The 26,676-nt window shown below is 41.7% G+C and overlaps 1 protein-coding gene across 1 annotated transcript in view; it reads right to left on the bottom strand.

The window, feature by feature from the left end:
• LOC134603152 (protein FAM169B-like) overlaps window positions 1-26,010 on the bottom strand; it is a 54,840-nt gene extending 28,830 nt beyond the window's left edge. Inside the window, exon 1 of the mRNA XM_063448857.1 lies at window positions 25,941-26,010. Within this exon, the coding sequence (XP_063304927.1) occupies window positions 25,941-25,986 (46 nt within the window). The 5' untranslated portion in view covers window positions 25,987-26,010. The remainder of the gene's footprint in view (window positions 1-25,940) is intronic.
• Between the last annotated feature and the right edge of the window lie 666 nt (window positions 26,011-26,676).

Raw genomic sequence — 26,676 nt, 5'->3', positions numbered from 1 at the left:
AAAAAAAAAAAAAGTTAGGCTCATAAGCTGAAATAAAAATATTCATTAATTCATGGTATTGTGGTCACACCCTTTTATACCATTTTAATAAATGACTACTGCCAAGAAAAACTGCTTAAAGGAAGCATGGATTGGCACCATAATTCAATAACCGAAGCCGGACAGCAGAGGCTGTCCCTCAGTTTTATGCCATGTTAGGGATAGGGAAATAAAATGCTCTCAACCACACCTACAGACCACCTCTTCCACACTGTCAGTATCAATATTGCTCAACCAGGACAGTGATAGCCTGTGAGTGCTGGGGTTGGTTTAACAAGCCATATATATTGGGCAGCATTGGTATTGATAATGCCGAAATTTAAATTTTGTATTATCATGGTGGGAAGACCCAGGAGTGCCCTGATTTCTGGTCATCCGCTACCACGTTTTGTGCCCTACAAGAGCATTTACTGTTGTGATTATAGCATTTAAAGTGGCCCTTTATGTAAAACCATTCTTTAGTTTACTGGCCATTTGAGTTAGCATGTTTTGTTAACTTTATTGCTTGCTTCTACTTTTATTTACTTTTTTTTTATTTTATTTTTTAAACCTAACAACATTTCAAATGGCCATGGAAAACATTATTCTTATGGGGAGTTAATAGAGATATGGTGGTTGCAAGCCATTAATGAAAACATTCTTAAGAATTCAGGATCAAGCTCAGTGGCAGGTAACCTTCAGCACTACAGATGTTGTTTACTACATATCCCATAACGCTCTTACAGCAATAATGCTGGCAAAGCATTGATGTAGTCCACTGCCGAAAACCTACATCTATCCTCTGTCCGTACTACAACCTCTGATGCTCGCCTTCAAGACTTCTCCATGGCTGCACCTTTTCTGTGCAACTCCCTTCCAATACTCATTCAGACTTTCACTCAGTCTCCACTCCTTAAAAAAATAATTGAAAACTCACTTCTTCTGTAAAGCATATCAATTATTATGTTATTATGTATTTTTTATATAGCGCCAACAAATTCCACAGCGCTTTACAGTGGGTGGACGAACAAACATGTAGTTGTAACCAGACGAGTTGGACATACAGGAACAAAAGGGTTAAGGGCCCTGCTCAATGAGCTTACATTCTAGAGGGAGTGGGGTAAAGTGACATAAAAGGAAAGGATAGTATTAGACTAATGACAGTTGTAAGAGAGGAATCAGTCGGAAGCTATTATCAGTTTAATTGATACGCTTTTATGAAGAAGTGGGTTTTTAATGATTTTTTGAAGGAGTGGAGACTGGGTGAACATCTAACGGAGGAGGAAAGTGAGTTCCACAGGAACGGCGCAGCCCTCGAGAAGTCTTGAAGACGAGCATCAGAGGTGGGAGTACGGACAGAAGATAGACGTAAGTCTTCAGCAGAGCATAAGGGCCTAGACGGGACATACTTGTGTATTAGGGAGGACAGATAGATGGGAGCAGCATTAGATAGAGATATGAAAGCAAGAACCAGAATTTTAAATTGAGCCCTATATCTTACAGGAAGCCAATTTAGGGACTGACAGGAAAATGATCCTCGCCGCTGCATTCATTATGGACTGTAACAGCGCAAGTTGGGAGCACGTAAGTCCACTGAGAAGCAGATTACAGTAGTTAAGGCGAGAAAGGACAGTGGAATGGACCAGCACCTTCACATCTGGTGTTAAGTATGGTTGGACGTGTGCAATGTTTTTGAGATGGCAGCGGCAGGATTTGACGATAGACTGAACATGAGGCGGGAAGGAGAGGTCGGAGTCAAAGAGAACACCTAGGCAGCGAGCCTGCATGGTGGAGCTGATGGTAGCACCGTTGACTTGGAGGGAGACAGACACAGGAGTAGCAACACTTGAGGGAGAAAAGACCAGAATTTCAGTTTTGGTCAAGTTTAGTTTAAGGAAGTGGGCAGCCATCCAGTTAGAAATAGCAAAGAGGCAGTCAGAGACACTAGTAAAGAGGGACGGTGAGAGATCAGGAGAGGACAGATAGATTTGCGTGTCATCCGCATATAAATGATATTGGAAGCCAAAGGAGCTAATGAGTTTACAAAGGGAGGCAGTATAGATGGAGAACAGTAGGGGGCCAAGGACTGAACCTTGGGGAACACCAACAGAGAGGAGTTGGGGAGAAGAAGCAGAGCCAGTGAAAAACACTAAAAGAGCGCTGGGAGAGGTAGGAGGAGCACCAGGAGAGAGCAATATCTTGTAGACCGATATTGCGGAGGATGAGAAGAAGCTGTTGATGATTAACAGTGTCAAAAGCCGCAGACAGGTCAAGGAGAATTAGGATAGAGTAGTGACCACGAGATTTTGCAGCGAGTAGATCATTGGCTACTTTGAACAGTGCCGTTTTCACAGAGTGCTTAGCGTGGAAATCAGACTGAAGCGGGTCTAACAGAAAGTTGTACTTGAGGAAGTTTGTCAATCTCACATACACAACTCTTTCAAGTATCTTGGATGCAAAAGGCAGTAGCAAGATAGGACGGTAGTTGGATGGGGAGTTAAGGTCAAGGTTGGGCTTTTTTAGAAAAGGGGTTATAGTTGCATGTTTGAAGGGTGATAGAAATATGCCAGCGGAGAGAGAGATTGAGAATTTTAGTGGAGGTAGAGAAAGAGAAGAAGACAGAGTACAGATGAGATGCAAGGGAATTGGATCTAGAGAGCAAGTGGTGGGGCAGGAGGACTGGTGCAGAGCAGAAACCTCTTCCACTGTAGCGGGTCCGAATTAACACAGAAAAGCAGAGGGAGTGAGGTTAGGGGAAGTGTTGTAAGGAGAAGAAGAAATATGAGAGATCTCTTCCCTGATTGTAGAGATCTTGTCAGTGAGTTGCAAAGTCTGAGGAAGTTAAGTTAGTAGGTGGGGGAGGAACAATAGGGCGAAGAAGAGATAAATGTGTGAAATAGTTGTTTCGGTTCGCAAGAGAGTGTGGTTATGAGGGTGTTGAAGTAATTTACTTTTGCAGAGGAAAGAGCCAAGCTGTATGAGTGCAGCATAAATTTATAGTGGAGAAAGTCAGACTTTCTCCAAAAGCGTACAGCAGTTTAGGAGCATTTTTTGGAGGTATTGAGTCAGCTTGGTGTGCCAGGGTTGTTGTTGGGGGCGCTTGCTGTGTTTAAATGTAGGAGGTGCCATGATGTCTAGTTGAGGTTTGAGATAAGTAAAAGGAGAGTTTGGAGATTAGAAAAGAAATGCTCTAGGTCAAGACATTGGAGGTTTCTGCAAGATTGATGTTCAGATGGTGGTGTCAATTGGGTCTTAGGTATAGAAACATAGAAACATAGAATGTGACGGCAGATAAGAACCATTCGGCCCATCTAGTCTGCCCAGTTTTCTAAATACTTTCATTAGTCCCTGGCCTTATCTTATAGTTAGGATAGCCTTATGCCTATCCCACGCATGCTTAAACTCCTTTACTGTGTTAACCTCTACCACTTCAGCTGGAAGGCTATTCCATGCATCCACTACCCTCTCAGTAAAGTAATACTTCCTGATATTATTTTTAAACCTTTGTCCCTCTAATTTAAGACTATGTCCTCTTGTTGTGGTAGTTTTTCTTCTTTTAAATATAGTCTCCTCCTTTACTGTGTTGATTCCCTTTATGTATTTAAATGTTTCTATCATATCCCCCCTGTCTCGTCTTTCCTCCATGCTATACATGTTAAGATCCTTTAACCTTTCCTGGTAAGTTTTATCCTGCAATCCATGAACCAGTTTAGTAGCCCTTCTTTGAACTCTCTCTAAGGTATCAATATCCTTCTGAAGATAGGGTCTCCAGTACTGTGTACAGTACTCCAAGTGAGGTCTCACCAGTGTTCTGTACAATGGCATGAGCACTTCCCTCTTTCTACTGCTAATACCTCTCCCTATACAACCAAGCATTCTGCTAGCATTTCCTGCTGCTCTATTACATTGTCTGCCTACCTTTAAGTCATCAGAAATAATCACCCCTAAATCCCTTTCCTCAGATGTTGAGGTTAGGACTCTATCAAATATTCTGTACTCTGCCCTTGGGTTTTTACGTCCAAGATGCATTATCTTGCACTTATCCACATTAAATGTCAGTTGCCACAACTCTGACCATTTTTCTAGTCTACCTAAATCATTTTCCATTTGGCTTATCCCTCCTGGAACATCAACCCTGTTACATATCTTAGTATCATCCGCAAAAAGACACACCTTACCATCAAGACCTTCTGCAATATCACTAATAAAAATATTAAAGAGAATGGGTCCAAGTACAGATCCCTGAGGTACCCCACTGGTGACAAGCCCAAGCTTCGAATATACTCCATTGACTACAACCCTCTGTTGCCTGTCACTCAGCCACTGCCTTACCCATTCAACAATATTGGAATCCAAACTCAAAGATTGTAGTTTGTTGATAAGCCTTCTATGTGCAACAGTGTCAAAAGCCTTACTGAAATCGAGGTAAGCAATGTCTACTGCACCACCCTGATCTATAATTTTAGTTACCCAATCAAAAAAATCAATAAGATTAGTTTGGCATGATCTCCCTGAAGTAAACCCATGTTGTCTCTGATCTTGAAATCCATGTGTTTTTAGATGTTCAACAATCCTATCCTTTAACATGGTTTACATCACTTTCCCCACTACTGAAGTTAGGCTTACTGGCCTATAGTTGCCCGACTCCTCCCTATTACCTTTCTTGTGAATGGGCACAACATTCGCTAACTTCCAATCTTCTGGGACTACTCCTGTTATCAATGATTGGTTAAATAAATCTGTTAATGGTTTTGCTAGTACACCACTAAGCTCTTTTAATAGCTTTGGGTGTATTCCATCAGGTCCCATTGACTTATTTGTCTTTACTTTTGACAGTTGAAATAGAACCTCTTCCTCTGTAAACTCACGTGTAATAAATGACTCATTTATCCTTTTTCTTAACTGAGGTCCCTTTCCTTCATTTTCATCTGTAAATACCGAACAAAAATATTCATTGAGGCAGTCAGCTAGACCTTTATCCTCTTCTACATACCTTCCTTCTTTTGTTTTTAATCTAACTAATCCTTGTTTTACTTTTCTTTTCTCATTTATGTATCTAAAAAAGGTTTTGTCCCCCTTTTTTACTGACTGTGCTATTTTCTCTTCTGTGTGTGATTTGGAAGCTCTTATAACTTGCTTAGCCTCTTTCTGCCTAATCTTATAGGTAATTCTATCTTCCTCACTCTGGGTTTTTTTATAATTACTAAATGCTAACTTTTTGTTTTTTACTATTTTGGCTACATCTGTGGAGTACCACAGTGGTTTCTTGAATTTTTTGCTTTTACTGACAAGCCTAATGCAATTTTCTGTTGCCTTCAGTAGTGCAACTTTGAAATAATCCCATTTCTTTTGGACTCCATTTAAATTGCTCCAGTCTGATAATGACTCCTTTACACATATTCTAATTTTGGAAAAGTCTGTTTTTCTAAAGTCTAAAACTTTTGTTTTTGTGTGGTGTGACTCAGTCACTGTTCTTATATTAAACCACACTGACTGATGATCACTGGATCCTAAACTTTCACCTACAGTAATATCTGATACCAAATCTCCATTTGTTAACACTAAATCTAGTATGGCCTCTTTACGAGTTGGCTCCTCAACGACTTGTTTTAGAGACAATCCCAGTAGGGAGTTTAGAATATGTGTGCTCCTGGCACAAGTAGCTACTTTTGTTTTCCAATTTATATCAGGAAGATTAAAGTCACCCATGATGATAACTTCCCCCTTCATTGTCATTTTAGCTATTTCTTCAACTAGTAGATTATCTAACTCTTCAATTTGTCCTGGGGGCCTATAAATCACACCTACACGAGTTACTGTGTGATTACCAAATTCTAACGTAACCCAAACTGACTCTATGTTCGCCTCACTAACCTTTATTAGGCTAGATTTTATGCTATTCTTTACATACAGGGCCACCCCTCCCCCTTTCTTGCCTTCCCTGTCTTTTCTATATAAAGAGTACCCTGGTATTGCTATGTCCCAGTCATTTTTCTCATTATACCATGTCTCAGTAACAGCGACTAAATCTACACTATCAGTTGCCATTATTGCCACAAGTTCATGGATCTTATTCCCTAAACTGCGAGCATTTGTAGACATGACTCTAAGCTTATCATTTTTTAACACACTTGCTACAGGCACCTTCTGTCCTTGTTTTGGGGGACAATTGGATTGATGTTTTATCACCCTTTTGCCCCCCCCCTCCTAGTTTAAATACATCCTAGCAAAACCTCTGAACTGCTCACTGAGAACATTTGTTCCCTTTTGAGAAAGATGCAAACCATCTTTTTTGTACAGTTTATTTCCATTCCAAACAGAGCTACCATGAGCAATAAAGCCAAATAAAGCCAGGTATGCTGGTCAAAAGTCAGCAGATGGTGCTCAGATAGAGGAAAAGGAATATTGGAGAGATTAGAGGCGGTACAGAGATTTGTGAAGCCAAGATGAAGAGTGTTTCCGGCTGTATGGGTTGCTAAATTGAACCAACTGCGTAAGGCCAAAGGAGGAGGTTACAGAGAGCAGACGAGAGGCATCAGTGCAGTTAGCGTTGTTGATTGGGATATTGAAATCCCCAAGTATAGGGAAGGAGTGCTAGATGAGAGGAAGTGGGGAAGCCATTCTTAACCCCTTAAGGACACATGACATGTGTGACATGTCATGATTCCATTTTATTCCAGAAGTTTGGTCCTTAATGGGGTTAAAGGAGTGAGTTTAAAAAGGGGGACAGTGTGAACTTCAAAAATAGAAAAGGATAGGGCAGGGGGAGTTATGATTGGTTGAAATTCAACTGTTAGCAGATTTTCATCCCCCTCTCCTGCAACTGTCCAAAAAAAAAACATACTAAGTCCACAGTAAATACTTTTCTAGCAACCTACTTTGTTACCCCTACTTCTACCCTTCGTGTCACTATACCCCACTCCTTCTAGCATGTAAGCTCATCCCTCAGCCCCTCTTACAATTACGTGTCTGTCCACCTATTGTACAGCGCTATGGAATTTGCTGGCGCTATATAAATAATAATATATGGAGCTCTGAATGTTGCCTACATATACTAACACACACACACACATATATATATATATATATACACACACATACATACACACACACACACACCATATACTTTGTTTACACAAACTGAATTATACACTTAGTGCAGCCACTAAAGAAAAGACACGTTACTCTGAGTTTTATTGCTGCAGAGCGCGCTGTGTGCTAATTCCAGGAAAAGGTAGCACTAGGCCAGGAAAGTGGGAAGGATAGAGTGATTTGAGCCCCAAAGAAGGACTATCACTCAAAAATAACAATGCTCGATCTCTAGCGGAGTGATAATTTTTCCACTAAAAATAAACATTTCTTTGCATCCAATGAGTTAAACTTAAAATAACATGATAGTGATTGTGTAGTGAACCTTACATTAATCAGTGCTTGAGGTACCACATCAACAAGGAGGGTAAATTTAGAAGCAGTTAGGGCCTCATGAGTGAGAGATTCCATGCATTCCTGAGAGCAGCATTGCGGAGACCATCTTAAACCAAGCAGAGCTGGTAAACAAGCCCCCTCCATCTTGCAGAGCGTGTCTGGGGATAGGAGCCCCCTCAAGGAAATCAGGATGCTTCAGTTTACTTCAGAAGAACCCAACTTGGCCGTAAGAATACTATCTACACGCTACATAAAGATTAAAGCACTGGCACAGCTTAAAAAACATATGGCGTGCATGGGGAAGCAGATCGTATCACAGTGCGATAACTTGTTCATCTTTTATCCAAAGCCTTACTGGCTGAAAGGGGGCCAGCAATGGGCTGCAGGAGAGGGACAGCAGATAAAATGAAATATGATCGGTCATGTCTATGATATCCTTTATATGTTTTTTTTTTTTTTGTACTTTTATTGTTATTTTGTTAATTTGCTTAAAGGAACAACCTGGGTACCACAACAATATCATTAGGATAAAGTTGTTATAGTACCTGGAGTGTTCCTTTAAATAGAAAAGTATTTTCTGATATTTACACCAATCCCAAATATACAAATTAGAGAATAATATATATTCTAATATCATGTGTATTACAGTAACATGGTTGCATGTCATCATTGATTGACACATATACTGCTCGCAAGCCAGGTTTACAGTGAATTCTTGAGATGTGACACCTAAACTGGAGAAGGTCCCTACCCAATTTGTGCAGCAGATAAATACTGCTTTTTAATAACTATCTGCTGCATTAATAGGGCTAATAAACACTGCAAATAATTAGGTGAATACACCATATTATTGTAAAATGTGACGTCTTCTGTAAGCAGCATAAAAAGTACATCAACCAAAAATAATAAAAATAAAAATCTATATTGACTCAGCTTCACTTAAAGAGACACTATAGTCACCAAAACGAATTTAAGGAAGCAGTTTTGTTGTGTAGATCATGCCACTGCAGTCTCACTGCTCAGTTCACTGCCATTAAGGAGATAAAGGGACACTATTGGCACCCAGACCACTACAGTTCATTGAAGAGCCTTAGGTGCAGCATCTCTGTGCCCCTTAAATTGGCAATGTAAATCATTGCATTTTTTGAGAAACTGCAATAATTACATTGTGAACCAAGACTGCCTCTAGTGGCTCTCACAGTTTGGTTAAGCAACTTGTGGTCGCCTGACACTGGACGTCCTCATGCTCTGCATGAGTACTTCCAGTTTTACCGGGATCTCAATAGGAGAGCAATGAGTAATGCTTTCCTCCTACGGGGAGGGCCTGATGTGCTCGCCCCCCTCCATCTGATGGTGGCGGAGGGCTGAATCGGGTATGTGTTAAAAGTGTTTTACAAAAGTGTTGTATAAATACAACTTTTTTATTCCTTAAACTACAGAATCCCTTTCTTTATACAGCACTAGTCACATCTCCCTGCATTTGACTTACACAGACTTCCTAAACACTTCATGTAAAGAGTCATCTAATGTTGTCCTTTATTGCAAATTCTGTTTAATTTTGAATTTCTTTTCTTATCTCCTATTTTTTTGTTCATGCAGGCTGTGTCAGTCACAGCCAGGGAAGGTGTGGCTAGAGCTGCATAAACAAAAGTGATTTAACTCCTAAATGGCAGAGAATTGATCAGTGAGAAGTCAGAGAAATTATCTATACACACAACCGGTTCATTAAAGGACCACTATAGTGCCAGGAAAACACTTGTTTTCCTGGCACTATAGTGCCCTGAGGGTGCCCCCACCCTCAGGGTCCCCCTCCCGCCGGGCTGGATGGAGAGGAAGGGGTTAAACTTACCTCTTTCTCCAGCGCCCGGCGGGGAACTGTCCTCCTCCTCTTCTCCTCCATAGCGACGTCATCGGCAGGAGCTGCGCGCGCGCGCATTCAGCCAGTCCATAGGAAAGCATTATCAATGCTTTCCTATGGACGCTGGTGTCTTCTCACTGTGAAAATCACAGTGAGAAGCACGCAAGCCCTCTAGCGGCTGTCAATGAGACAGCCACTAGAGGCTGGATTAACCCATATGTAAACATAGCAGTTTCTCTGAAACTGCTATGTTTATAGAAGAAAGGGTTAAACCTAGCTGGACCTGGTACCCAGACCACTTCATTAAGCTGAAGTGGTCTGGGTGCCTATAGTGGTCCTTTAAGTTAAAGTTGCTTTGGTAACTATAGTGTTCATTTAAAGATACACTCTAATTCATGGAACAATAAAGGGGAGGCCGTGAGGACTGGTTTGGAACCACTGATCTACACTGATGGTCTCAGCAAAGAGAGGGGGAACCCAGTCGTGGAAACAGGTGCTGCAAGGGATGAAAGATAAGCAATACTCACCTTTCAAACCCTCACACATGGGTTGAGGGGTTAAAGGGCCAAAATAGGTGTCAGAGCACTAATGCGTTCAGATTACATATTTGTATTCCTAACGCTATAGTGTGACTTTAAATAACAAATAACTAAAACATTTTTTATTTTTTTTAAAAAGGTACTTGCAGCACAACTTGAGGTGAGCTTTCTCCCTTCCACAGACCAATGAGGTCACCTCTGTAAAAAGAGATTAAAGCGGCACTGTCATGACGAACTTACCTTTCTTTAATCGATTCCTCTTCTCTCCCTCTGTCAGGATCTGTTCTTCATGTCTTCCTGTCTGCTCTAGTTTTCTTTAAAACATAAGACAAAGTAGGGACTATTTTGTCTTATGTATATTTCCTACGCCTGACCAGCAATGACCAGCGGAGGAGCAAAGTGTGCTCCATTTCATGTGTTCAGAAAATGTTTCCCACAATTCTCACCTTAATTCTCACCGTAATCTTGCGATGCCTCCTTTCACTATTCCAGAATGTTCTGTCATTAAGACTGAAAGTCGGTGAAACTACTACATTTTGTCCTAACAGAATGAGATTAGTTTGTTCATTCATGTTAAGACGGCATTCGGTACTTTTAGGTCGGTTTGAAATTTCATTAGAATGAATGAAATTCCGATCCGATTCTTGCAGCCGCTTAGTAGATAGCTGCCTAATACCATTGGTCTTTCAGCCAACTTCACTAAGTAAAGATTACGTAGTATTAGTGATTAATTTGCCCCTACTCGAGTAGGGGCATGTCTACTAAACAGTGAGGCTGCATGGTGCCCCCCCCCTGAGCCCCCACCCGTGCCCTGCGAGTGGGGGCTATTCAAATAAACGGGGACAGTGGGTCCTCCAACCCCCACCCACGAGCAGTGGGTGGGGGTCCTAAATAAAAATGGGGGGGACCTATTGTTCTCCCCACCCTTGCCCCCATCCATGGGCGACGGGTGGGGGCTAATTGTAAATAAATAAAAATACATACTATTTGATGTCTTTTTTTCTAAAACCTTCCTTTTTCAGCCCCCAAAAAGGCCAAATAAAAATCCATTATACCCATCGAACTTACAAAATAAAAATAAAAAATCCATCTTCACCCAGTAAGGACATGGCGCAGACTGAGCTCCGCAGGGTGGGGGAAAGGCTTATAAAGCCTTCCCACGCCCTGCAAAATGACTCCGAACGATTAGTTGGTTTAAGCCAACCAGAGTGCTCTGACAAGTAAATCTCTACATTTACCTGTCACAGCACTCTGATTGGTTGGCTTGGAATCCAACCAATCATAGTTCTCCGAGTCATTTTACACAGCGTGGGAAAGTTCTTTGGAATTTTCCCACGCTGTGTAAAATGACTCAGAGCAATATGATTGGTTGGATTCCTGGCCAATCAAAGTGCTGTGACAGGTAAATGTAGAGACTTTTTAGAAAAGGTTTTAGAAAAAAAGACATCAAATGGTAAGTATTGTTAATTTATTTACATGTATTTAGTTTAAAGGGACTCTCCAGGCAGCCCCCCCTGTTTACTCACCTGGTTCCAGTGCCGGGAGCCTCGTGAAGCCGCGCCCCCTATTTCGTCAAAATGACGAAATAGGCGGGCGCAAGCAGGGAGCAATCAGACGCTTCCATTTGGAAGCGTCATTGCTCCCTTGTGCGCATGCGCGGCTTCGCCACACATGCGCACAGACTTCAGAGGGCGGCATTCATGCGCACTACCATTCATTCATGCGCGCGGTGTGAGCGGCCGCGAGCTGAGCTGACTGACAGCTCAGCTCGCGGTCTTTGCCCGTCCCCCTCCTCTACTAACAGGCTGCAGAGAGAAGGCGCGCACACAGTGCCTTCTCTCTCCTGCACACGTCAGACGTATTTTCAAACGTCTGACGTGTACAGGGCCTTTTTAGGGCCCTGCATGATAGGAAGTGCCTCTAGTGGCCGTCTGAGTGACGGCCACTGGAGGTATTCCTATCAATCAATGTAAACACTGTATTTTCTCTGAAAATACAGTGTTTACATTAGATTGCCTGCAGGGAGCTATAGATCTCACCTGAACGAATACATTAAGCTGTAGTTGTTCAGGTGACTATAGTGTCCCTTTAATTGTCTCCCCCCTCACTATTTTTTGGGTGAGGGGGGTAGGTAGGGCTTATTGAATTTTTTTGGGGTGGGGTGGTGACTAGGGGCTTGGGGACCCCTATGCCTCGTTTCCACTGAGCAGATCGGTTCGGTTCAGTTCGGTACGGTTCGCTATTTTGGGTGTTTTCATTATGAAAGTGGTCCATACAAGCGAACCGTACCAATCCATTCAGGGTCCTGCTTCAGATGTAGGGCCATAGAAAATGGAACGGTTCGGTTAGGGCGGAACTACTATACAATCCATTAATTGGTGGATAGGAAGAGCATTTTTTCTAAACCCTGCATGGCCCTGAAGGTCTGACTTGTAGTGGAAACGCTCACCAGAATGGGCTGGTCCATTCTAAACCTTCCAAACTGTACCAACCCAAACCGATCCGCTCAGTGGAAACGAGGCATTAGTCACCATTGGGGGGTTATTTTTACATTTAGCCCCCACCCATCGCCCATGGGTGGGGGCCGGGGGGAGGACAATAGCCCCACCCCCCCACTTTTCATTTAGGACCCCCACCCACCGCTGATGGGTGGGGGCCGGGTTTGAGGACAATAGGCCCACCCTCCCTTTTCATTTAGGGCCCCCACCCGCCGCTCATGGGTGGGGGCCAAGGCGGACCCTGTCTATGTCCCCTGTTTATTTGCATAGCCTCCACTTGCGGGGCACAGGTCCACTCTGCTAGTTAATAGATGCCCCACCATGGGGGGGGGCGGCTTTTTATTTTTACAACAGTGAGAAGCCACGCCCCCATTTGCGGCATAGTGAGAAAGGGCATTCGGGAGATTTTACTCTCCCTTATGCTCATATAGGGGTCATATTGACCCTCGTACAGTGAGGGAGGACATGGGGGGATTAGGAAGTGGCAGAGAGCACTGCTCCCTGCTGCTTCTATTTTAATATTTTACAAGGAGGGAGCTGAGCGCCAGTAGCTCCCTCCTTGTAATAAACTGAACAAAATTGAAAATGTTACCCCTCCCCAGGTGACTAGGGGTCCCCAAGCCCCCTAGTCACCCCTCCACCTAAAAAAAATAAAATTAATAAATCCCTTCCTACCCCACTCAAACAAAAAATAGTGAGGGGGGAACAAGAGAACAAAATACCTGTAAAAACGAAATTAAAAAAATTACCATGTGATGTATTTTTTCTAAAATCTTCTTTTATCAGCGGTATCGCGAGTAGGGTCAGAATTTACTAATACTAAGTATTCTTAGTAATCTTTACTTAGTATTAGTAAACTTAGTAAATGTGGCTTAAAGACCAATTTCGGTCTTACAGCCTTTTGGTAGATAGCTCCCTGATACCGTAGGAATTAGGGAGTTATCTACTAAGCGGCTGCAAGATGCAGCAGCGGCACAAATAGGATCAGAGTTTCATTCATTCTAATGAAATTCCGATCCGAACAAAGTCACGAATTGCGTCCTAACATGAATGAACAAACTGTTCTCATTCTGTTAGGACGAAATTCCGTAGTTTCTAAGTGACAGGACGTTCGGAAATACTGACAGGAAGCATCACGGATCAAAGGTGAGAATTGTGGGAACATTGCTCTGACCACCGGAAATGAAGCACACTTTGCTCCTCCGCTGGTCAAAGCCGGTCAAGCGCAGGAAACCTCCATAAGACAAAGTAGTGCCTACTTTGTTTTATATTTTAAAGAAAACTAGAGCAGACAGGAAGAAATGAGGAACAGATCCTGACAGAGGGAGAGAAGAGCAATCGATTAAAGAAAGGTAAGTTTGGCATGACAGTGCCGCTTTAAAGATTGAAATAGCCAAACTGGATGAATTCTCTACTATGCTTTCAGTTGAGCTACTTTGGCCTTACATTTGGAATTCACTTTGGATTCTCACTTTAGTGAATGACCCTGGCTGTCAAATAACGTTTCGACCTTGCTATGGATCTTCATCAAACGTATGTCAAACCATTTCACTTAAAAAAATTGTAAATTTACAATGACGAAACACTTAGGGGGAAACACTGTATACTTGGAAACAAAACAAATATAAATTCAACCAAATACACAATTAGAGTGAGGTTAAACTATTTCAATTCATATAATTGTAATAATAGTAATTTCAGAGGAAAATAAAATCTTTGTTAAATTGAGGGGTGGGAGCTATAACTAGGCTGTTTTTGTTGCTTGCTGTTATTGTATATACTTTGCACAGTGCGTTTTACATGTGATCGGTGGATTGTTATAATGTGAACAGCAGCACAAAGCTTGAGAACTATTTACGACAAGGCTGCTCTCCAGTTGCAGGTTTATTGCAGAAATAAGAGAACACACCCTGCGGGATAAATCCAGCAGGAAAATCCATTTGACACCATACACATTTACTGAAAGGAGGGAAAAGTAGCTTCAAATACATTGTACTTCATCAATCTCAAAAGTGATAATATTTTGTCCGTATTTGAGTGGTTTATATTTTATATCGGATAGTGGTTTCGGGGTCCGATAAACACATCTCTCTTTCCATCACATAGATTTGCCAGTTCCTCGCTGCTATATATCCCTATAATAACACTAGGAAGCACAGTGGAGTGTGTTAAAGCTATAAAAATTATTTTAAAAATGTAAAATAATCAGCCTATAGGTATGTGGCGAATATTATGTTAAGAGCCTTAAAGGGAGACTGTTGGCACACAGACCACTTATTGAAGTGGTCTGGGTGCAGTGTACCTTTTACACCTTTTCCAGAGAAACTGCAATGTTTACATTGCAGCACTAAGTCAGCCTATAGTGGCTGTCTACCAGCGTCAGATTTTCCCCCATAAGAAAGCATTGATTCATGCGCATTGGCGCCTGCTTGACGCGGGGCGGATACTTTTTATACATAACCCCCATTGTTTTTAAAGTTAGATGTGCTCTCTCTCAGTTTAGATTCAGGACCCCTATAGTTTAAGATGATAAGTATTAATAATCTTGGTACAATCCAGCGTTCTTAAAAAGAAGCACTGGGGATCGATCATTCATCTGGTGGCATCATGCTGTGCGTGGCGATAGCAAAAGTGACAACCTTCAAGAACTTATAGACTTCAATGGGGGAGCACATCTAGTGGCAGTCAGAGAGACACTAAAGGTGTGGTTTTTGACAAATGTTTAACATTGCCCAAAACAAAAAGGGAGCATGGTCTATGCACCAAAACCTCTACATTAAGATGTTTTAGTCCTTACTGTGTCCCTTTAATTATTTAGAAAGGATATTATACAATCAAATAAAAAGTGCATATGACAAACGCTTTTTTCCACGGACGTTTGCAACAAAATCCTGGAGGAGTGTGGAAGTCATAACAGACTATGGTAAAGGTTCATGACTTCGTTCGGGTGATACCCTGCCCAGCCGCCATTAGCAGCTTTCCCTCTGTACCCCTGGTTCAGCAATTTCCCTTCTCTGGAATTGAAACGAACGCTGGCTCCCTGGCGGCCGTTCGCATGAACAAACCCACAAACAGTCCTCAGCAGTACTTAGCCACGACAGCTATGGAACTAATTTCGGCATTAGGACTTCGTGGTTCCCTGTCACCTCAGCAGTACTTCCAGAACTTATGAAACGGTTTTCGGCTAGGTAACCTTGCGGTTCCCAGGCAACTTGGTCCAGGGTTTTGAACCACTTTGCTACCCGCCAGGAGAGCACTTTGTGGAGGAAAGGTGTCTGAGACTAAGAGAAATAAAGGCTCCCTGAGAGACAGTATAGTCAAACAATTGCTAGCAGTAGTTTAAATGTATTTGCAACTTTAAAAAAAAAAAAAGGAGAAATCTAATCATTGCAAATCCACACAACAGAAATCCTGTTTGCATGACTTACATCCTGTACTGTGAAATATATTAACCCCTTGAGGACGCAGGACGGTTCAGGACCGTCATCGGCATTTTTGCGTTGCCGACCGACGACGGTCCTGAACCGTCCTAAATTTAAAATGTACTTACCCGATCGCCGTCGTTCCCCCGGCGGCGATCAGCGGTGCTCCCGGTGTGGGGAGACTGCCTGCAGCCCAGACAGTCTCCCCATGGCGGTTTAGGACCCCTGGGGCCATGTGATCGCCCAACAGGGCGACCACATGGTCACAAAAGGTGTCCTAGACTCTGCCTGCAGGGGGACTGTCTGTGCTGACAGGCAGTCTCCCTGCTGCTGTAAAATCATAAAAAAAAAAAAGTTATAGTTAATAAAAAAAAAATATATTATTATATATGTGTATATATATGATATATAGACATATATTATACCTATATAATATATGTCTATATATCATATATATAATGTCATGCTAAGTGTATTTTTATATTAATATGTACATATATTAATATAAAAATACACTTATAATTAATTTGCACACGTATATATATAATATATATAATAACTATATATATTGTATATATATATTATTATAAAATACGAATAATAAATAATTTAAATTAAATTAAAAAAATTAAAAATAATAAAAAAATTGAAAAAAAATTATATATCTATACGAAATTTTATTCTAACTGTATTTTGATATTAATATATATATATTTATATCAAAATACACTTAGAATGAAATTGTATATATATCTATGTATATTTAAATAAATAAAAAGAATGCGAACTATTCATATGTCGATATACAAAATTACATAAATAATTATATAAATATATACGTAGACTTCAAATATATAAATATGCATATATATTTAAATTCTACGTGCGTATTTAGGTAATATTTTGACATAATTAAGTTATTTTATTGATTGCAATTTAAGGGACCTGCCTGCCAACCCAGGCCGAAAGACCAGAGAATTTAATTTGCTATCACTGTATTTTACCCTGTAACGTTCTACGACACCCTAAAACATGTACATGGGGGGTACTGTTTTACTCGGGAGACTTCGCTGAACACAAATATTAGTGATTCAAAACAGTAAAACATATCACAGCGATGATATTGTCAGTGAAAGTGACTTTTTTTGCATTTTTCACACACAAACAGCACTTTTACTGATGATATAATTGTTGTGATACATTTTCCAGTTTTGAAACACTAATATTTGTGTCCAGCAAAGTCTCCTGAGTAGAACAGGACCCCCCATGTACAGGTTTTATAGCGTTTTTGAAAGTTACAGGGTCAAATATATAGGTCAAATATTTTTACATTGAAAATGGCCAGGTTGGTTACGTTGCCTTTGAGAGCATATGGTAGCCCAGGAATGAGAATTACCCCCATGATGGCATACCATTTGCAAAAGAAGACAACCCAAGGTATTGCAAATGGGGTAAGTCCAGTCGTTTTTAGTAACCACTTAGTCACAAACACTGGCCAAAATTAGCGTTCAATTTAGTTTTTTACTTTTTTCACACACAAACAAATATGAACGCTAACTTTGGCCAGTGTTTGCGACTAAGTGGCTACTAAAAAAGTCTGGACATACCCCATATTGAATACCCTGGGTTGTCTACTTTAAAAAAAATATGTACATGTGGGGTGTTATTTAGCAATTTATGACAGATAACAGTGTTACAATGTCACTATTGATACATTTTAAAAATGTATGTTTTGAAACCGCAATATCCTACTTGTACTTATAGCCCTATAACATGCAAAAAAAAAGCAAAAATCATGTAAACACTGGGTATTTTTGAACTCAGGACAACATTTTGAATCTATTTAGCAGTTTTTTTCATTCGCTTTTGTAGATGAGTAAAAGATTTTTCACATAAAATTCAAAAAACGTGTATTTTTTTCAATTTTTCATCATATTTTTTCATTTTTTTTAAATTAAATTAGATGAGATTATATAAATAATGGTATGTAAAGAAAGCCCCCTTTGTCCTGAAAAAAACAATATATAATTTGTATGGGAATAGTAAATGAGAGAGCGGAAAATTACAGCTAAACACAAACACCACAAAAGTGTCAAAAAGATGCCTGGTCGCAAATGTACAACATCGCAAAAAAAGTCCAGTCCTTAAGGGGTTAAAAAAGTTATCAACTCGTGAATTAACAGAAATAGAAAAAGTAGTCAGCCTTTACAAGTGCTAGAGACTTTAGTTAACAATGGGGATGAAATTTAGAATATATTATTATATATATTTTAAAATATAATATATATTCTAAAATCATGGCTAGAAAAATTATATGCATCTTCCTTATCTGACCGAAAATATATTAATGTAGGAATTGATAGGGTTTTCTTAAAATGAAACACTTATATGGTCCTATTGCTGCCCGAGTGCTGCTACCACTGAGTGTCTATGAGTTCCTTAGTTTTATTATAGTCTACGTATTTTGCGCAATGTTTTTTATTAGTGGGTGAAAAAATGGCTACTTATTTTAATATGTGGATATAAGAATTATTTTGTCTGGCAGTAGCCATCCCAACAGCCCTGATTTTCAATGGACAGTCCCTACTTAAAGTGACACTATAGTCACCAGAACAACAACAGCTTAATGTAATTGTTCTGGTGAGTACACTCAGTCCCGTCAGGCTTTTTGTTGCAAACACTGTCTTCAGAGAAATGGCAGTGTTTACATTACAGCCTAGGGCAGGGGTAGGCAACCTTTTAGCAGCACTGTGCCGAAATAGGATTGTGATGTCCTGTAGCGTGCCGGTCCAATTTTTTTTAAATTGAGGTTATTATGTTGTCGTATTCTGCTTGTTATTTATACTGTCATTGCTTTGTATTTGTGCATATATGAGCTATTATATTGTATATGTTCATGAGTAGTTTGTGGTATTGTGTATGATACCTATGAATGTGGGATGTGTATGGGGGCTGCTTCCAAGGCAGCACAACGCTTTTTTAGTTTTCCTCCTCTTTCTCCCCCTTGATCTGTGAACAAAATGGTGAGAAACTGCTCCTATCAGAGTAATATTTATGCTTATATTTTGTAGTACATTAATTGTCTTATTTTAAAACCATTTTGGTTTGTCCAAAGTGTTTTTTTTAATTTTAAGCATCTGCCAACCCGCCAGAAGGACGACTATCCAAAAAAAAAAAAAAGAAACAACAAAAACATTTGGAATAAAGTGACTTGGCTGAACCAATTTTTTATGCTGCAGATATGTCTAATTAATACCAATGTTTATGTGGCCTGAAAGCCCACATAGGAATCAATGCTTTCAAACCACATGAACAAATTTACTTATTCAGTGCAGTGGAAGCGCTTAGCTGTCAGTAGTGGTGGATTTAACCTTGCAATTTCACAAAAACGGCAGTGTTTTACATTGCAAGGTTAAAAGGGATAGGGGCACTGCACCCAGAACAACTTACTGGAGACAAAGTGGATTTATATTTTTAAATAGTTTGCCTTTTTTTCAAGTGGCATTGAGTTCGGCTAAAATCCGGGCCCGATAGCGTGAATAATGTCTGGATTTTGCAGGACGAATGGCCCTGAATGTAGCCAAATGGATTTGCCCTATTTGGTATGATGCCATTCATACTTTGGTGAATAACCAAGTATGACCACTAAAGTGACTGGGGGAAGGTATAGGGTGAAATAATCAGGGTAATTCAGAAAACTTCAAAATTGAGGCAAACTGTTTCTTGAACAAGTAAATTAATTTAAATAAATGCCACAGCCCTGATCCACTACTAGAGAAATAGAGTTGTTAAAGGACCACTATAGGCACCCAGACCTCTTCAGCTCAATGAAGTGGTCTGGGTGCCAACTCCCTCTAGTGTTAACCCTGCAGCTGTAAACATAGCAGTTTCAGAGAAACTGCTATGTTTACCTATGGGTTAATCCAGCCTCTAGTGGCTGTCTCATTGACAGCCGCTAGAGGGCTTCCACGCTTCTCACTGTGATTTTCATAGTGAGAAGACGCTGACGTCCATAGGAAAGCATTGAGAAATGCTTTCCTATGGACTGACTGAATGCGCGCGCGGCTCTTGCCGCGCATGCGCATTCGGCGGATGACGTCAGAAGAGGGAGGAAAGTCCTTAGCGCCAAGGGAGCCCTGCGCTGGAGAAAGGCAAGTGTTTAACCCCTCTTGAGCACGGCGGGAGGGGGCCCTGAGGGTGTGGGAACCTGTTAACACTATAGTTCCAGGAAAATGAGTTTGTTTTCCTGGCACTATAGTGGTCCTTTAAAGGATCGCTCTAAGTGCTTGACTAAGGTGCTTTATGAGTGAGGGGTATCCTATTGTAACCCCAGTTTATAGAAAAGTTTTTATGAGAAATCAGCAGATTTATAATTACATTTTGGAATCAGGGAGATTTGCTTCCTCCTTCGTTAGCTCCCCTGAGCTTATGAAAGTGGCAGGCGAGCTCTACAGGAGCACTGCCAGCGAGCACATATTTCAGATTTAAGCCAGTTTGCATTAATTGTCCATTCGACAGTTCCCATGCAACATCCAAACATTGACAAATACTGTGAACAATGTCCACATGTTTTCCTACAAATGTCTCTGATTTGTGCCAGAATATTTTTGCTATACGGAATAATGAACATTAAAAGTTACATGAGTAACCTTTTCATATATATGTATCACAGGTCAGGAACTACTTGAAAGCCACTACTTCATATTGTGCGTATAATACTTACTTTAAACCCCCATTAACTATTATATTAAGTGCAAAATAAATGTATTTGCAATATTTAAATAAAATTCCTAATTCACTACTACCTACTAGCCACAATTTGCACTTTTTCTCAGGAGCAAGCATTTACTCTGGGCCATTAAAGGAGCACTATAGTGCCAGGAAAACAAACTTGTGGTGACCTTTTCCTCCCCCTGCCGACGTCAGCTCTGAATGCGCATGCGTGGCCAGAGCCGTGTGCGCATTCAAACCGCCCATAATAAAGCATCCAGACATCCAGCATGTCCTTTTGCATCCAGCATGTCCTTTTGCATTGAGGATCGCGGAAGCGCCTCTAGTGGCAGTCAGGGAGACAGGCTGGATTAACCCTCAATGTAAACATAGCCGTTTCTCTAACACGGCTATGTTTACAGCTGCAGGGTTAAAACTAGAGGGACCTGGCACCCAGACCACTTCATTGAGCTCAAGTGGTCTGGGTGCCTATACAGGGAGTGCAGAATTATTAGGCAAGTTGTATTTTTGAGGATTAATTTTATTATTGAACAACAACCATGTTCTCAATGAACCCAAAAAACTAATTAATATCAAAGCTGAATATTTTTGGAAGTAGTTTTTAGTTTGTTTTTAGTTTTAGCTATTTTAGGGGGATATCTGTGTGTGCAGGTGACTATTACTGTGCATAATTATTAGGCAACTTAACAAAAAACAAATATATACCCATTTCAATTATTTATTTTTACCAGTGAAACCAATATAACATCTCAACATTCACAAATATACATTTCTGACATTCAAAAACAAAACAAAAACAAATCAGTGACCAATATAGCCACCTTTCTTTGCAAGGACACTCAAAAGCCTGCCATCCATGGATTCTGTCAGTGTTTTGATCTGTTCACCATCAACATTGCGTGCAGAAGCAACCACAGCCTCCCAGACACTGTTCAGAGAGGTGTACTGTTTTCCCTCCTTGTAAATCTCACATTTGATGATGGACCACAGGTTCTCAATGGGGTTCAGATCAGGTGAACAAGGAGGCCATGTCATTAGATTTTCTTCTTTTATACCCTTTCTTGCCAGCCACGCTGTGGAGTACTTGGACGCGTGTGATGGAGCATTGTCCTGCATGAAAATCATGTTTTTCTTGAAGGATGCAGACTTCTTCCTGTACCACTGCTTGAAGAAGGTGTCTTCCAGAAACTGGCAGTAGGACTGGGAGTTGAGCTTGACTCCATCCTCAACCCGAAAAGGCCCCACAAGCTCATCTTTGATGATACCAGCCCAAACCAGTACTCCACCTCCACCTTGCTGGTGTCTGAGTCGGACTGGAGCTCTCTGCCCTTTACCAATCCAGCCACGGGCCCATCCATCTGGCCCATCAAGACTCACTCTCATTTCATCAGTCCATAAAACCTTAGAAAAATCAGTCTTGAGATATTTCTTGGCCCAGTCTTGACGTTTCAGCTTGTGTGTCTTGTTCAGTGGTGGTCGTCTTTCAGCCTTTCTTACCTTGGCCATGTCTCTGAGTATTGCACACCTTGTGCTTTTGGGCACTCCAGTGATGTTGCAGCTCTGAAATATGGCCAAACTGGTGGCAAGCTGCACGCTTGACTTTTCTCAGTTCATGAGCAGTTATTTTGCGCCTTGGTTTTTCCACACGCTTCTTGCGACCCTGTTGACTATTTTGAATGAAACGCTTGATTGTTCGATGATCACGCTTCAGAAGCTTTGCAATTTTAAGAGTGCTGCATCCCTCTGCAAGATATCTCACTATTTTTGACTTTTCTGAGCCTGTCAAGTCCTTCTTTTGACCCATTTTGCCAAAGGAAAGGAAGTTGCCTAATAATTATGCACACCTGATATAGGGTGTTGATGTCATTAGACCACACCCCTTCTCATTACAGAGATGCACATCACCTAATATGCTTAATTGGTAGTAGGCTTTCGAGCCTATACAGCTTGGAGTAAGACAACATGCATAAAGAGGATGATGTGGTCAAAATACTAATTTGCCTAATAATTCTGCACTCCCTGTAGTGGTCCTTTAAAGAGTTACTCCGAGCACAATGGCCACTTCACTGACTTAAATTGGTCATGGTGCCTGGAGTCTAAAATTGCAGCCATGAAACGCCTCATATGTAGAGTTTATACCTTCTGCTATCAGAGGTGTAACTCCACCTCCAGCAGTGTAATTGGGGCATCATAAGCCTGTTCAAACCTAGAGTTCAAAGTGGCTAATGTTAAAGGGACACTATAGTCACCCAGCCCACTCCATTGCATTGAAATGGTCTGGGTGCAGTGTCCTGCTGAACTACAACTCCCATGATTCTTTCAATCATGCTAGGGAATCATGGGAGTTATAGTTAAGCAACATGAACAGCCCTGCTCTAACCAAAGCCAGTGTTTTATAAATGCACAACCTTTAAAGCGGCACTGTCATGCAGAACTTACCTTTCTTTAAATCGATTCCTCTTCTCTCCCTCTGTCAGGGTCTGTTCTACATTTCTTCCTGTCTGCTCTAGTTTTCTTTAAAACATAAGAAAGTAGGGACTACTTTGTCTTATGGAGGTTTCCTACGCCTGACCAGGAGAGGAGCAAAGTGTGCTTCATTTCTGGTGGTCAGAGAAATTTTCCCACAATTCTCACCTTTCCTCCGTGATCTCACAATGCCTCCTGTCAGTATTCTTGAACGTCCTGTAACTTAGCCAGAACGCCGGCAAAACTACCGAATTTCGTCCTAACAGAATGAGAACAGTTTGTTCATTCATGTTAGGATGCAATTTGGGACTTTGTATGGATCGGAATTTCATTCACATGAATGAAACTCCGATCCTATTTGTGCCGCGGCTGCATCTTGCAGCTGCTTAGTAGATAACTCCCTAATTCCTACGGTTTTAAGGAGCTATCTACCAAGATCGGTCTTTCAGTCAAATTTACTAATACTAAGTAAAGATTACTTAGTTTAGTAAATAGTGCCCCTACTCGCTATACCGCGAGTAGGGGCATGTCTAGTAAACAGGGAGCAGCAAAAAAAATTTCAATACCACCCCCCCCCCCAGACCAGTTTTAACCCTGCAGCTGAAAACATAGCCGTTTCAGAGAAATGGCTATGTTTCACTGAGGGTTAATCCAGCCTCTAGTGTCAGCCGCTAGAGGCACTTCCGTGCTTCTCACCGTGAAAATCACAGTGAGAAAACGGACGTCCATAGGAAAGCATGGAGTAATATGAATGCGCGCGCGGCTCTTGTCACGCATGCGCATTCAGATCTGACGTTGGCAGGGGGAGGAGAGGTCACCAGCGCCGGAGAAAGGTAAAGGGGTTTTAACCCCTTCAGCCCCGCGGGAGGTTGGCCCTGAGGGTGGCAGGGACCTAATGACCCTATAGGGCCAGGAAAACTAGTTTGTTTTCCTGGCACTATAGTGCTTCTTTAACTACCTTGGGGGGAGAACATAGTGTCTGCCCCACCCGAGCGAGGGCTATTAAAGTGAACGGGGGACATAGGGTCCCATTTGGCCACCATCCATGAGCGGCGGGTGGGGGCCCTAAATGAAAATGGGTGGGGGGTGGACATCTTGTGTCCTCCCGGGCCACATCCCTGAGTGGAGGTTGTGGGACCGATTGTCCTCCACCCCCGGGCCCAACCTCTAAATTCCAAATAACTTTCCCACGCTCTGAGCCTAACTGCAGGGTGTGGGAAGGCTTTATAAGCCTTTCCCCGCCCTGTGGAGCTCAGTCTGTGCCGTGCCCTTCATGGGTGAAGATGGATTTTTTTTTGTGTCGTTTTTTTTTCCTTTTCATTGATTGGTCCCCATTTTCATTTAGGGCCCACGCCTGCCGCTCAATAGGTGCCCCCCCTTGTTATTTAGGGACCCCACCCACCACTCAGGGGTTGGGGTTGCGGGGGAGGACAATAGGTCTGCCCCTTATTGTTATTTAGCCCCGCACCCGTGCTCAGGGGTGGGGGCCGGGGGGAGGGCAATAGACCCACCACTCATGGGTGGGGGTCATGGGGGACGCTATGTACCCGTTTACTTTAACAGCCCCCACTCGCAGGGCACGGGTGGGGTCTTAAGGGAGGACAATATGTCGTCCCCCCCTCCAGGGTAGTTAAGAGATGCCCCACCATGGGCCATTTATTGAGGGGGAGGGAGGGAGGGGTTATTATAATTCTGTTAGGACACAATTCAGTAGTTTCGCCGGTGTTCTTCCCAAGTAACAGGATGTTCGGGAATACTGACAGGTGAGAATTGTGTGAAAATTGCTCTGACCACCGGAAATGAAGCACACTTTGCTCCTCCACTGGTCAGGCATAGGAAACTTCCATAAGACAAAGTAGTCCCTACTTTGTCTAATGTTTTTAAAGGACCACTCTAGGCACCCAGACCACTTCAGCTTAATGAAGTGGTCTGGGTGCCAGGTCCTTCTAGGGTTAACCAATTTTTTCATAAACATAGCAGTTTCAGAGAAACTGCTATGTTTGTGAATGGGTTAAGCCTTCCCCCTAATCCTCTAGTGGCTGTCTCATTGACAGCCGCTAGAGGCGCTTGCGTGATTCTCACTGTGATTTTCACAGTGAGAGCACGCAAGCGTCCATAGGAAAGCATTATGAATGCTTTCCTATGTGACCGGCTGAATGCGCGCGCAGCCGACAGGGAGAAGAGGAGGATCGGAGGAGGAGAGCTCTCCGCCCACCGCTGGAAAAAGGTAAGTTTTAACCCCTTACCCCTTTCCAGAGCCGGGCGGGAGGGGGTCCCTGAGGGTGGGGGTACCCTCAGGGCACTCTAGTGCCAGGAAAACGAGTATGTTTTCCTGACACTAGAGTGTTCCTTTAAGAAAACTAGAGCAGACAGGAAGAAATGAAGAACATATCCTGACAGAGGGTGAGAAGAGCAATCAATTGGGGAAAGGTAAGTTCGGAATGACAGTGCCGCTTTAATGCACGGTCATACTGTGTTATGCAAGTTCACCTGATGGCATTATATCACTTGGCAAAAGTGTGGCCAAAAACGTAAATAGATTTTATCATTGGTGACAAACTGTGCGCTGTTCAATATAAGCCAATGCAAGGCAAGACAACCCTGGCAAGCTGCAGATTATAGCTGGGAAATACAAAAAGTTGCAGTTTAACAGCTGAAGGGCAGCAGGTGTCTATACAGGCTCTACAGCATGAGTGTCCAAAAACAATGAGTACCAATTTATAAACTACAACTCCCATAATGCTCTGACTGTCTAAACTCTATAACAATATGCGTATCTTAATGAATATGGTGTACAGCATAATTACTATGTAAGAACATATTGCAGATCTAATCAGCACACTGCATAGAATGGCTGCTACAATTATGCATACACCAGTATAAGGTCCTGGTATTCTCTTAGAATAAAAGGGTAGAGTATACAGGCAGAGGCTGCAAGTCCTTGAAAGGAAGCTTTATAATCCTGGCAGTGCAAGAACTGTACCTCCTGCAACAACAGCTCTGTCACCTGGGCTCGGCAGCTCCATCATATCCTGTCTGGGGCCTCTCTCGGATTTCCAAACACACCCTCCTTCCTACCCCGCCCCGCTCAGACCTCACTTCCCATAGGCTCTGGTTAAGCCCCATGTAATGTAGAATGTTCCCGCACAACAACAGAGTCAGAACACAGAAGTTCAGGTTGCTGCAGGGTGGAAAGGGCATGCAAGAATTTGCCATTCAGTTCACTAAAAAGGGGTAATTCACTAAACTTTGCATTTTAGCAAAATAAGTGAATGATAAAATTGAGTGTGAAATATCTGATTTGGGAAAAAAAACATTGGGGTATTTTCCTATTTTAGCGTTTTTTTTTTTATTCACTGTGGCAGGATGATGGTTTATTTTTTATTTATTTTTAAAATTCCAGCCACTCTTGATACATTTGAGAATTTTTACAAAGTGTTTGTAAACACAATAGGCCAATTCTAAAAACTGCTGCACATAGATCTTCAAAATAAAAAGTGAACTGCTGAGGTGGCTCTAAATGAGAAATTAACTATTAATGTATCTTCCCATTAACTCCTGCATTGCCAATATTAGCCTTTCTACAACAATACCAGCCTCTATTTCTTCCCTTACACCTCATGGTCACTGCATTCCATATGTTACCCCTCTCCATGTAGCAATTGGCTTATCACACCCCCTGTGTAGTCTTAGCCATTCAGATTTTATTAAAGGGACAC

This window comes from Pelobates fuscus, chromosome 3, assembly GCF_036172605.1.
Source record: "Pelobates fuscus isolate aPelFus1 chromosome 3, aPelFus1.pri, whole genome shotgun sequence".
NCBI lineage: Eukaryota > Metazoa > Chordata > Amphibia > Anura > Pelobatidae > Pelobates > Pelobates fuscus.
Note: the sequence above shows the minus strand (reverse complement) of the source record. Positions and strands in the feature narration are given on the sequence as shown.